This window comes from Giraffa tippelskirchi, chromosome 4, assembly GCF_054371585.1.
Source record: "Giraffa tippelskirchi isolate mGirTip1 chromosome 4, T2T-mGirTip1v1.2.pri, whole genome shotgun sequence".
In the NCBI taxonomy this organism is placed as follows: Eukaryota; Metazoa; Chordata; class Mammalia; order Artiodactyla; family Giraffidae; genus Giraffa; species Giraffa tippelskirchi.
Genome location: NC_137278.1, coordinates 54,447,156 through 54,460,739, shown reverse-complemented (window position 1 = coordinate 54,460,739; position 13,584 = coordinate 54,447,156). Strand labels below are relative to the sequence as shown.

The following is a 13,584-nucleotide window of genomic DNA, read 5'->3' as shown; positions in this document are numbered from 1 at the left end:
CTTTTCCAGGGGATCTTCCCAACCCAGGAATTGAACCCGGGGCTCCTGCCTGCAGGCAGATTCTTTACCACTGAGCCACCTGGGAAGTCATTAACAAGAGAAAGAATTGTTAAAGGGGAGATCTTGTTGGTTTTATTTGGTACCAGCGAAACCAGGTGGTAAATTACCCGTTTTTTTCATGTCTCTGGGTAGAAATCCAACCCTGAAATCTAGTCTCTCACCTCATTTTACTAATTTGGGAAGGAGATGGGTAGAAAAGAAAGTGTATATTAATAAACATCTCCTTTTATCATCAACCAGTAATCATCAAGGCTTCCACATGCCTGTGCTGGGTGCTGGCCAAGTGGGAGATAGACCTAGGACCTGAACTCCATACAATGTGGATGGGACAGACTCACAGCCAGGAATTACAGTGTAGCAAAATCAGTGCTGTAGACACTGAACCTGCTATTAACCTTTTCTTCCTTCCTTTTTTTTTTTTGTCCATGCTGCACGACTTATGGGATCTTAGTTCCCCTGACCCCCTGCATTGGAAGCTTGAAGTCCTAACCACTGGACTGCCAGGAAATTCCCCCCTTTTTTTCTTTTCTAATCAAAATAAGGGAATTATTAATGCACTGAATATACTACCTTTACTGAGGGCTGAAGAAAAGAATAGGTAATAACTGCCTTCACAAGATTCAAAACAGATTAAAGGTACTTATCATCTCTGTTCCCCACACTTCTTCTTTCCACTTAAAAATGACCAGTATTACCAGTCTTGCGTATGTAACAAATACTCTGTGTGTGTATTTCCCTCCCCACACTTTCAGTTTTTTACACAAATGGTTGCATCGCACTCACTTACCCATTTTTACACAAATGAGTGCATCCCACTCACTTACCCATTTTTACACAAATGAGTGCATCCCACTCACTTACCCATTTTTACACAAATGAGTGCATCCCACTCACTTACCCATTTTTACACAAATGAGTGCATCCCACTCACTTTTACACAAATGGTTGCATCCCACTCACTTCCGTATTTGATTCCCACAGAAGAATTAAGTTACTTGTTCAGGTTTCATGGTGGACTCTATTGAAATGAGAATCAAGAAGTCTTTTTTTTAATTTGTTTTTAAATTGGAGGAAAATTGCTTTACAATGTCATGTTGGTTTCTGCCATACAATAGTGCAAATCAGCCATAATTATACATATATCACCTTCCACTTCCTAGTGATACTTTCTTGCGTCATAATCCTCAGATACCAGGAAATATTTAGCATCTATTATGTACAGTATACTATGCTAGATGCTATATTTTTTAAACTGTCCCTTTCTTTAAAAAATAGATTATTTTCCCCTTAAGGTTATTCCTTCACTTTGTTTTTTCAATAACACAAGTTATTTAAAGGAGTGCTTCTTAAACTTGATTTAAATTTTTTTAACCTTTACTTTGTCAGTAACCCTTGGGGAGCTTAGTAAAACAAGATTTCTTAGGAATTCCCTGGCAGTCCAGCAGTTAGGACTCGGCATTTCACTGCCTGGCCCCAAGTTCAGTCCCTGGCTGGGGAACTAAGATCTCAAAAGCCTCTGGCCTGGCCAAAAAGAATGAGATTTCCAGAACGGGGGCTAAACTCAGTTCTTTTCTCCCTGTGTGTGTGTATTTTACACTGTAGAATAGTTTGAATTTATCAGGCTTTTTAAAAAAATTTATCAGAGTTTTAAAAATTGTTTTCACAGGTGGTCTTCAAGGTGACTAGTGGTACTGTCTTAGTTCATTCTGTCTCGTTTCTGGGTATAATTTTTTAGAAGAATAATAAGCAGATTGTTTATTTTGTTTTCTTTTTTTATGGAAGAGCTCACAGTATTTTCTCCCAGTTTGTTTTATTATGGTAAAATATCTTAAATTTACTGTCCTAACCATTTCTAAGTGTACAGTTTCATTGGCATTAAGTACATTCACACTGTTATACAACATCACACCATCCACCTCCAGAACTCTTTTCATCTTGAAAAGCTTGATCCTTTGTACCCATTAAACACTACCACCTCCTCTGCTTCCTCTAGCCTCTGGCAACCAACATTTTAGGATCTGTCTCTGTAATTTTGACTAGGCGCATCTCATGTAAGTGGAATCTTAACAGAATTTGAAGGGCTATTTTAAAGTAGCAAACAATTAAAGCTAAGATTCTGTAGCTCAAAATTAGTTTGTTTTTTTTTAAGTCCAGTAATCTTTATTGTGATTCAGATTTTACTGTGGTGCCTTTGCAGAAGAAAATTTTTTCTTTACTTGTTTATAACAAAGACAGTCATAAGTGACTCATTTATCTTGTTAGGGAAGTAAGAAATGCCGCCCTACGAGGTCATCTTAAAGGCTGTCCTTTCTTGCCACGCATCAGACAAACTCAATTTGGATTAGTTATTTAGATCAGTTATTTCACATGTTCTCTCTTGATTATTCCATGACAGTGTCATTGTGCCTCATTAATTTTTTTTTTCTAGGTGTACACTGCTTGTATTTGGAGTGTGGATCCTTTTTTATATCCTCAAGTTAAATCATACTACTGAAGAATGTGACATGAAAAGAATGCCTTACATGGATCCTGATCGCATAAAGGTTAGCTATTCCATCAGTGTGGTTTAAATTAGAATATTTCCAAGTGTATACTTACATAGTAATATCATCTCTAAAGTGTTATAAGTAAATGTTCATGAAAGTTATAAGCAGAAGGGAAATCATTTAACCTTTGCACTTCAGAGCACCCACCTCATCCTCATTGTTCTTCCTTCATTCACTGAAGTCATGGGGTGAGGTTTTGAGCACCAGGGATGGGTTTTGTGGAAGACAGTTTTTCCATGGACTGGAGTGGGAATGGGGATAGTTTTGGGATGATTCAAGCATATTACATTTATAATATCACTGCTGATCTGATAGAGGCGGAGCTCAAGCAGTAAGGCTAGCAGTGGGAAGCGTCTTTAAATAAAAATGAAGCTTTGTTTGCTTGCCAGCTGCTCACCTCTGTCTGTGTGGCTCAGTTCTAACAGATCATGGACTGGTATTGGCCAATGGCCTGGAGGTTCATGAAGTTAATATGCTGTGATGCTATCAATGTACACGTTCTTAAAGTGAATCAGAAAGAAATTCTTTTCCTATTGTTTGTCATTTCTGTGTTTAATTTTTTTGTTTTAATGATTTCACACTGTATTTCAGGATTTTTCCTTCAATGTGTATTTATTTTTTTAAATCAATTGTCATATTAAATGCTAATTCTGCTGATTGAGTTGCAAATTATCTGATAATGTTCAGCCCTGGACAAAAAATGAGATGATTTTAAGTAAAGTAGGAGAAGGCAATGGCACCCCACTCCAGTATTCTTGCCTGGAAAATCCCATGGACGGAGGAGCCTGGTAGGCTGCAGTCCATGGGGTCTCTAAGAGTTGGACACGACTGAGCGACTTCACTTTCACTTTTCACTTTCATGCATTGGAGAAGGAAATGGCAACCCACTCCAGTGTTCTTGCCTCGAGAATCCCAGGGACGGCGGAGCCTGGTGGGCTGCTGTCTTTGGGGTCGCACAGAGTCGGATACGACTGAAGTGACTTAGCAGCATCAGCAACATGGTATTAATGATGACTGACACATATGGGTGCTTTACACATATTATCTTTATAAATTAAATTATATTTAATTGTCATGCAGTGTTCTCTGCATCTCACATGAAGCCCTGAGAGGTTAAGCTGCTGGCCCAAGTTCACACTTAGTTTCAGTTCAGTTGCTTAGCTGTGTCCATCTCTTTGAGACCCCAAGGTCTGCAGCACGCCAGGCTTCCCTGTCCATCACCAACTCCCAGAGCTTGCTCAAACTCATGTCCATCAAGTCAGTGATGCCATCGAACCATCTCATCCTCTGTCATCCCCTTCTCCTCTTGCCTTCAATCTTTCCCACCATCAGGGTCTTTTCCATTGAGTCAGTTCTTCTCATCAGGTGGCCAAAGTATTGGAGCATCAGCTTCAGCATCAGTCCTTTCAATGAATATTCAGGACTGATTTCCTTTAGGATTGACTGGTTGTATCTCCTTGCTGTCCAAGGAACTCTTCAAGAGTCTTCTCCAACACCACAGTTCAAAAGCATCAATTCTTTGGCACTCAGCTTTCTTTATGGCCCACCTTTCACATCCATACATGACTACTGGAAAGACCATAACTGACTCTGCCAACCTTTATTGGCAAAGTAACGTCTCTGGTTTTTTAATATGCTGTCTAGGTTGGTCATAGCTTTTCTTCCAAGGACAAGTGTCTTTTAATTTCTGCAGTCACCATCTGCAGTGATTTTAGGGCCCAAGAAAATAAAGTCTGTCACTGTTTCCATTGTTTCCTATCTATTTGCCGTGAAATGATGGGACTGCATCCATGATCTTCGTTTTTGTGAATGTTGAGTTTTAAGCCAACATTTTCACTCTCTTTTCACTTTCATCAAGAGGCCCTTTAGTTCCTCTTCACTTTCTGCCAAAAGGGTGCTGTCATCTGCATACCTGAGGTTACTGATATTTCTCCTGGCAATCTTGATTTCAGCTTGTGCTTCATCCAGCCCAGCATTTCGCATGATGTTTAGTTATCTAGTTTAGTTAATCTAGTATATTGTGTGTGTGTCTGTGTGTGTGTGTGCACGCTAAGTCATGTCTGTGACTCTTTGTGACCCGATGGATTGTAGCTCACCAGGCTCCTCTGTCCATGGAATTTTCCAAGTGAGAATGCTGGAGTGGGTTGCCATTTCCTTTTCCAGGGGATCCTCCTAACCCAGAGATTGAACTCACGTCTCTTGTGTATCCTGCTTTGGCAGGTGGATTCTTTACCACTGCATCACCTGGGAAGTGCATATACTGTGAAGCTGTTCTAAAAATGATTTCACAATAGAAGTTCGTTTGACCCTCATTATAGTCCTAGAGATAAAGCTATTATTATTACCCTTACCTGATAGCTGAGGATATGTAGGAACAGCAAGGTTAAGTAACCTGTCTAAGGTCACCTGAGTGCTCAAGTCAGGGCTTGGACCCAGCAGTGTGGTTTCAGAGTACAGGCTCCTGATGACTCTGCTCCTTGCCTGGGTAGAGAGTGTCCACAGGAAGAAGCCAGCAGTTATAGGTAGTGTGATGGCAGAGAGCAGAGAGCTTCAACTTTGTCCTGGTTTCAAATCTAAATGCCACTCATAGTGAGACCTTGGGCAAGTGACTTAACTGTTTGATGTGCGTGCCTGCTAAGTTGCTTCAGTCGTGTCCGACTCTTTGTGACCCTTTGGACCATTGCAGGCCACCAGGCTCCTCTGTCCATGGGATTCTCCAGGCAAGAATACTGGAATGGGTTGTCATGCCCTCCTCCAGGGTATCTTCCCGACCCAGAGATTAAACCCCAGAGTCCCCATTTTCTCAGCTGTAGGGTGCAGATAACATCATCTATGCAATGGAGTGGTCATCAGAGTCCAGTAAGATAACAGGCATAGAGCCCCTTTTCTAGTTCTTGTTTTTACTCATGTGTTTCTAATCTGTATATGCTTAGAACTGCCTCAGATTTTTTTGTGGGGTAAACAGGTATAAACACGTACATGAAAAGAGCATAGTTAATAAATGCACACAGGGCTTGTGCAGAACCCTTGTGTCTCAGGAGTCTTGGTGATCACGGGGCCTTTCTTTCCTGCTGTTTCTGTCCTCAGATGTTTGCCTGCTCAGTTCATCCCAGCAGCATGACTTGGTTGCTGCCAGTCTCTTCAGCCCCTGTGTCACCCCACCATCTCAGCCCTGCCTGTATCAGGCACAAGAAAAACTCTTAATCTAAAATTAAGTTGTAGATCTTCTAAGGAGAAATGTCTATTCAAATTCTCCACCCAATTTTTAACTGGATTATTTGTCTTTTTATTACTGAGCTGTATCAAACTCCAGAGGAAGGAGAGAGATTACATGAACCACAGCGCGATGTCTCCTCTTTGGACTCCAGGTTGTACAGAAAATCCATGGTTAAGCTTTAACAGGCAATTCTTTGAGGACTTAACAGTAATATGTGTGTGTGCGTGCCAAGTCTCTTCAGTAGTGTCCGACTCTATGACCCCATGGACTGTAGCCTGCCAGGTTCCTCTGTCCATGGGACTACCCAGGCAAGGGTACTGGAGTGGATTGCCGTATTCTCTTCCAGGGGATCTTCCCAACCCAGGAATTGAACCCGCATCTTTAACGTCTCATGCATTGGCAGGCGGGTCCTTTACCACTACCTGGGAAGCCTCTACAGTCATATACATTATATTTAATATTCCTTTGAGGAATAAGACAGATACCTCCTCTTTGACTCTTCCTAATTCCCAGTAGACAGAAAAAAAGCTCTCCCTCTTCTTCCCACTAAGCCATGCAGCATGAATTCCCCCTTTAGGCTGGTGGGGCCAGTTTTAAAGTTAAGTTCACTGTTGAACCGGTAACAGCCTCTCATGGTTGCTAGTGCCCTGTCCCAGTTGGCTTGAGTAAGGATTCCTGACTAGTCCTTGAGCAGGGGTGGAGGGGGCGGGGTACCTAATGGGCAGAGTCAGCCTCCCAAGCCCCACTGCCTGCTGGAGAAGGGATGATGACACCGGGGTTCCCGAAGAGGAAGGGACAGGAAATGGAGATCCAGGAGGCAGCCCAAGGGGCCAGCCACATCAACCCAGTTCTGAAAGACTTCTAAAAGATCATTATCTTTTCCAATTAGAAAGTGCCCCATAATTGTGTGGAAAGGAAGAAGAATGGGGGTGTGGTTGTGTAAGTCAAACGGGTTTGTTCAAGTCTCCATTTAATAAAGTAGAAAGTGAAAACCTGCTCTAATCATGGTGAGATGAGGGGCATCTTTTATTCTATTACTTGAGACTTTTGTAAATGTTAGCGCTGTTGACTCTATTAAAATGCCCTACTTCTCACAGTGGTCATGACTGTGCCAAAAAGCACGTGTCTCAGCGAGCATGGCCAAGGAGAGAAACAGTAAGAGTTAGATGCTGCCAAGGATGTCAGGTGGGGAATAGAAGAATATGAGACTGAAAGGAGACAGGACCAGAGCATGAAAAACCTTGAATTCCACTCTGTTGTTGTTCAGTCACTCAGTCCTGTCCGACTCTTTGCGACCCCATGGACTTCAGTGTGCCAGGCTCCCTTGACCTTCACTATTTCCCGATGTTTGCTCAAACTCATGTCCGTTGCGTTGATGATGCCATCCAATTATCTCACCCTCTGTTGCCCCCTTCTTCTCCTGCCTTCAATCTTTCCCAACATCAGGGTCTTTTCCAGTGAGCTGGCTCTTCACCTCAGGTGGCCAAAGTATTAGAGCTTCAGCTTCAGCCATCAGTCTTTCCAATGAATATTCAGGGTTGATTTCCTTTAGGATTGACTGGTTTGATCTCCTTGCTGTCTGAGGAACTCTCAAAAGTCTTTTCCAGCACCACAGTTCAAAAACATCCATTCTTTAACCCTCAACCTTCTTTATGGTCCAACTCTCGCATCCATACATGACTATAGGAAAAACCATAGCTTTGACTAGACTCTGAGCAGCTCCTAAATTTGATATCTGGTTGCACATCACTAAACAGGAAGAGAAACCCTCTAAGTCCCCATTATGGAGGAAGTGGACAGGAAACTGGCTGGTGTGAATGGCTGGGAGGTGGTGTTCAGTATGAGCTCCCTACAGAGAAATCTCTGTGTCCAGGCTTTGGTGGAGACTGACCCGTCCTACCAAGAGCGCTTGGATGAATCTGATGATTATGGTTGTATATCAGCAGAAGATCTCAAGAGTCATGTGGGTGGGGCCCTGTTAGCTTTGTTGACTACATTCAGCAGCTTGCAAGGCCAACAACCCCGTTGGACTCTGAACATCTGGTTACATTCTGCCAGTAAGAGTACAACGGAAGTGTGAGTGTGGCCAAGTGTTTGCTGTGGGTTTTGTATTTTCTATTTAAACATGTCTTTTAATATGCAACTTGCAAAAAGACTGACGGTGGTCTGCATGGTTGCTAGGACAGTTTGAGTGTGGTGCAGGTACCAAGTTGCACTTAAGAGATATTTGAAGAGAGACAAGGTCATAGTCACATCAGTTTAGGTTGGGGCCGCATGGTAGCACCATTTTGAACTTGGCCTTCTCTTGGGAACTAAAGACCACACATCATCACCCTGGGGACTGCATTCTGGGCTGTTCATCAAGGCCAAGTTTATGTCTTTGCTCTGACTCCATAGACCCACACTCACATATCTAAAGTAAGCAGAGTATTCCCTGGTGGTCCAGTAGTTAGGACTCCCATGATTCCACTGCAGAGGGCCTGGGTTCGATCCCTGGTCAGGAAACGAAGATCCTAAATGCCACACAATGCAGCCAAAAAATAATAAATAAAAAATGAAGTAAGCAGAGTAACCCTGGGCTGAGTTTTAAATCAGTCCAGGCATTCACACTTCCAAACTGATCCTTCTCTCCCTGGTGTCCTTACTTTTCCCCTGACCATCCTTCAGCGGTCTCATAGAGGTGAGGAAACTGAAGCCTAGACCTTAGGTTCTTGCTTTAACCAAGTTTACACTATGATAGCAGGGAGATCCAACCAGTCAATCCTAAAGGAAATCAGTCCTGAATATTCACTGGAAGGACTGATGCTGAAGCTGATGCTCCAATTCTTTGGCCACCTGATGGGAAGAGCTAACTCACTGGAAAAGACCCTGATGCTGGGGAAGATTGAGATCAAGAGGAGAAGGGGGCAATAGAGGATGAGATGGTTGGATGGCATCACTGACATGAGTTTGAGCAAATTCAAGGAGATGGTGAAGGACAGGGGAGCCTGGCATGCTGCAAAGAGTCGGACACAACTCAGTGACTGAACACCAACACTATGATAAAGAGATCTGGAACTGGGTCTAGATCCAGATCGTCTGGTTGTTTTCTTCTTCACAGTGTCTTTCGATAAAATATACATGCCATAAGACTTACTCCTTCTCCTTTTAAGCACCCAGTTGGAGGAGTGTTATTGATGTTGGATATTTCTCCTGGCAATCTTGATTCCAGCTTGTGCTTCATCCAGCCCAGCATTTCTCATGATGTACTCTGCATATAAGTTATATAAGCAGGGTGACAATATACAGCCTTCACGTACTCCTTTCACAATTTGGAACCAATCCATTGTTCCATGTCTGGTTCTAATTGTTGCTTCTTGACCTGCGTACAGATTTCTCAGGAGACAGGTAAGGTTGTCTGGTATTCTCATCTCTTGAATTTTCCACAGTTTGTTGTGATCCACACAAAGGCTTTGGCATAGTCAATAAAGCAGAAGTAGATGTTTTTCTGGAATTCTCTTGCTTTTTTTGATGATCCAGTGGATGTTGGCAATTTGATCTCTGGTTCCTCTGCCTTTTCTAAATCCAGCTTGAACATCTGGAAGTTCACGATTCATGTGCTGTCTAAGCCTGGCTTGGAGAATTTTGAGCATTACTTTGCTAGCGTGTGAAATGAGTGCACTTGTGTGGTAGTTTGAATGTTCTTTGGCATTGGAATGAAAACTGACCTTTTCCAGTCCTGTGGCCACTGCTGAGTTTTCCATATTTGCTGGCATATTGAGTGCAGCACTTTCACAGCATCATCTCTTAGGATTTGAAATAGCTCAAATGGAATTCCACCACCTCCACTAGCTTTGTTCGTAGTGATGCTTCCTAAGGCCCACTAGACTTGACATTCCGGGATATCTGGCTCTAGGTAAGTGATCACACCATCGTGGTTATCTGGGTCATTAAGGTCTTTTTTGTATAGTTCTTCTATGTATTCTTGCCACCTCTTCTTAATATCTTCTGCTTCTGTTAGGTCCGTACCATTTCTGTCCTTTATTGTGCCCATCTTTGCATGAAATGTTCCCTTGGTGTCACTGATTTTCTTGAAGAGATCTCTAGTCTTTCCCATTCTGTTGTTTTCCTCTATTTCTTTGCATTGATCACTGAGGAATGCTTTCTTATCTCTCCTTGTTATTCTTTGGAACTCTGCATTCAAATGGGTCTGTCTTTTCTTTTCTCTTTTGCCTTTCACTTCTTTTCTTTTCTCAGCTATTTGTAAGGCCTTCTCAGACAACCATTTTGCCTTTTTGCATTTCTTTTTCTTGGGAATGGTCCTGTACAATGTCACAAACCTCTGTCCATAGTTCTTCAGGCACTCTGTCTATCAGATCTAATCCCTTCTGTCTATTTGTCACTGTTACTGTATGATCATAAGGGATTTGATTAGGTCATACCTGAATGGTCTAGTGGTTTTCCCTATTTTCTTCAATTTAAGTCTGAATTTTGCAATAAGGAATTCATGATCTGAGCCACAGTCAGCTCCCAGTCTTGTTTTTGCTGACTGTGTAGAGCTTCTCCATCTTTGGCTACAAAGAATGTAATCTGATTTCAGTATTGACTGTCTGGTGATGTCCATGTGTAGAGTCTTCTCTTGTTTTGTTGGAAGAGGGTGTTTGCTGTGACCAGTGCGTTCTCTTGGCAAAACTCTGTTAGCCTTTGCCCTGCTTCATTTTGTACTCTAATGCCAAATTTGCCTGTTACTCCAGGTATCTCTTGACTTCCTACTTTTGCATTCCAGTCCCCTATGATGAAAAGGGCATCTTTTCTGAGTGTTAGTTTTAGAAGGAGCATCTAGTAAGTTTATAGTTACACCTCCATCACCACAATCCCATTGAGAACATTTCATCACACGTTGATTAACTCTCACCCCTTATATGGCCAGTCTCTACCCTCAACTACCAGCCCCAGGCAACCACCGGCTGGTTGAGATTTTATCATGCTATTCTCTCTGTGACTTGGTTATTCAGATTTTTCTGCCTTTAACCAAGTAAAAGCTATAGACAGCTAACCCATGGGAGTTAAGCCAGAGTCTACAAACATGGAAGTGAAAGTTTCATAACGTAACCCATACCTTTGGTTCATGTGGTCTGTGGCTGAGTTGGGTTCCTACACGTGTCTGGTCAGCTCCAGACCTCAGACCTCCCTCCACCCCAAATGCTGTGCCCTGTTCTGGGTTTAAATCGATAAATAAAACATTGCCTTTTACTCAGAATTATGCCACTTACCTATATTTCTGAGAAGGACTGTCCTAAAATTCATGGGGTAGAACTGAACATGGAGATTCTACTGAAGAAAATTCATTTTTTAATACCCCTCTGTGGATTCTCACTTTGCGATTTTCCATGGCAAATGGCTATGTCATTGACAACTGAAGCTGCCTGATGTCTATTTATTCTCAGTCACGGGCAGTCCGCAAACTCAGCCTGGAAGTCTTTCAGAAACTGAATCTCCTGTGTCCCTGTGTCGATTTGGGAGCAAAGGGGCTTCCTGTGTCTTTGAGAGTCCACAGTCCTCTGCCTGGCGGAGGTCCTCACTCAGGATGGATGTCAGCCAGACTCACTGTGTCCTTCCTCACCAGCCTGCTCCGACCCCCAGCTTTGGCGCTGTCTGCAGCAGAGAAGAGGAAGGTTGTGATGCTTCCGGTCTTGACTACAGCTCTGCAAGGCGAGCTGTCCCTCCCCGGGGCATTTTTCTTCTGAGCTTTGAAGTGGGGGAGAGGAAGGAGGGAGGCTGAGACTTTTGTGGGGCGTGTTACAACATGTTTCAACAAATTGAAACAAAAGAGGAAAAGGAATTGCTGGGGTTTTGGCCATTTCCAGTGGCACTGAGAACATTGTCACTGGGATGGATTTATTGCACCTGCTATGAATGAGGGACAGGAGGGGTCACCATCAGAAGATGTTCTGCTCATGGTCTAGAAAATTCACTTTGAAGCCTGAGATGGGACTCTGCCAGAATGGAAATTTCACTCCTTTCAAATTAAAGAGAAAATTTGGCGGCCAGAAGAGTCATGCTCAGGTCTCCGACTCCATCACTTAACCTCTCTTTCTAGTCCTGAGTCAGTCATGAGGCTTCTGTCTCCTGGTACTTTTCCGATGTTCTTTTTTATCCCAGGAGATCTGTAAGACAAGATGCTTGGGATATGCTTCCGTAGTGCAGAATTAGACCTTTTGTTCTCTAAAAACTGTTGTTAATAACCCTCAGGCCTGGGGTCTAGAGACAGGTGTGTACAGTACATGTTGTCCTTCTGCTTGCCCTGCCCGCACAGTCTGGTGTTAAGTGCCAGTGGTTGCAGAGTGTCACTGAACTTGGAGGCCTGGTCATGGTGAGGCCTCCATTCAGGGTCTTCTTGGGTCACAGCTGGCTTCTTGCTTGGCTTTCTCCCTGATTCCTTGCAAAGATGCCAGTTCAAACTCTTGCTGTCAGTGGTGATTGTCAGCTGCTCTCTGTGGGCAGAAGCTAAGATCATAGGAGCCTGGGAGGCAATCAGACTAGGTGACCTGCCAGCTCAGCTGTGTCCTTCTGAGTGAACCACCCTGAGCCCACAAAGTGAAGACAGGACCCTCTTGCGAGGTGTCCTAGGTGTCATGCTGGTGACCTGAGACAGTGACCATGTCTGCAGCATTGTCTGAGGCTCCAAGAGCATCACTTCCCTTCTCCGGGCACGGGGCCAGATCCTCAAGATATAAAAGATCTAAACAGTGTGCTCTTTCCAGTACTAATAACTTTTTGAAGCTGTGATTTTAAAAATAGGGAGGAGGTTCTGCTATATTCAGAGAATTATTGTTTCTACAAAAGTTTTATCATGCAAAAATCAGGCAGGACCTTGAGAAAAAAACATAGTTGAGGCAAACATTTAGACCTGTATACAGCAATAATAATCCTCATAATAGTACTGACACGGTTCAAAAGACATGTTCAATACTAAAAATAAATATCCCAGCAAACAGAGGACGGCACACCCCCCCACACACATACACGCACACATGCGCACGCGCATGCAGTTTGATGGAAGGAAGGATAAAGCAAGGCCAAGGCTGCGGCATGTGGTGATGAGGACATAGAGCGCAGCGATGAAGGAGAACTTCCTGCCAGACGGTCCCAAGGCAGCATTTGGCCAGACTGAGCCAAAGGGCAGACTGTCGGGTGAGTGGCCATTTATTCCATGTTTGTCCGTGTCCAGCTGCCTTCAGCCAGGCTAGTGTACTTGGCCTTCAGCAGTCATTTCTTGTTGATGCAAAACGTTAACGTTGCAGGGAAAATAGTATACAAAACCAAGGCAACATTTTTGTTGACAGGACAAAGTTGCAGGTTACACCTAGTTTCCATTCCAGGCTGTGAAGCTTGTTACCCTAACTGATAAATAATCCTGTTTTTCATCCCACTAGATAGGAACCTGAAACAGGAAATCTTTTTTTTTTCTCTTTTGGCTACGCTATGTGGCATGTGGGATCTTAGTTCCCCAACCAGGGATTAAACCTGGGCCCCCTGCCCTGGGAGTGTGGAGTCTTAACCACTGGACCACTAGAGAAGTCCCTGGGAATCTTTTTTCTTTTAAACTATGGTTTAAAAAAACACCATAAAATTTAAATTTAATTTAAAATTTACCATATTTATTAAGTGTAGTTTAGTCTTGTTAAATATATTCACACTGGAACATTTCCTTCTTGCTAAACTGAAACTATCCCCTCCCCCCAACCCCGGTGATTACTATCACCGGTCTATTCTAGAATA

The 13,584-nt window shown here is 43.1% G+C and overlaps 1 protein-coding gene across 6 annotated transcripts in view; it reads left to right on the top strand.

Moving 5' to 3' along the window:
• Positions 1–13,584, top strand: part of ST3GAL5 (ST3 beta-galactoside alpha-2,3-sialyltransferase 5) — a 55,077-nt gene that overhangs the window by 28,799 nt on the left and 12,694 nt on the right. For 4 of the 6 annotated variants that reach the window (XM_081596959.1, XM_081596957.1, XM_081596956.1 and 1 more), the window contains exon 3: positions 2,489–2,603. In XM_081596959.1, the coding sequence (XP_081453085.1) occupies positions 2,489–2,603 (115 nt within the window). Of the gene's footprint in view, positions 1–2,488; positions 3,337–12,898; positions 12,997–13,584 lie in introns of those variants that run through there. The other 2 variants (XM_081596961.1, XM_081596960.1) reach the window with 2 other exon arrangements.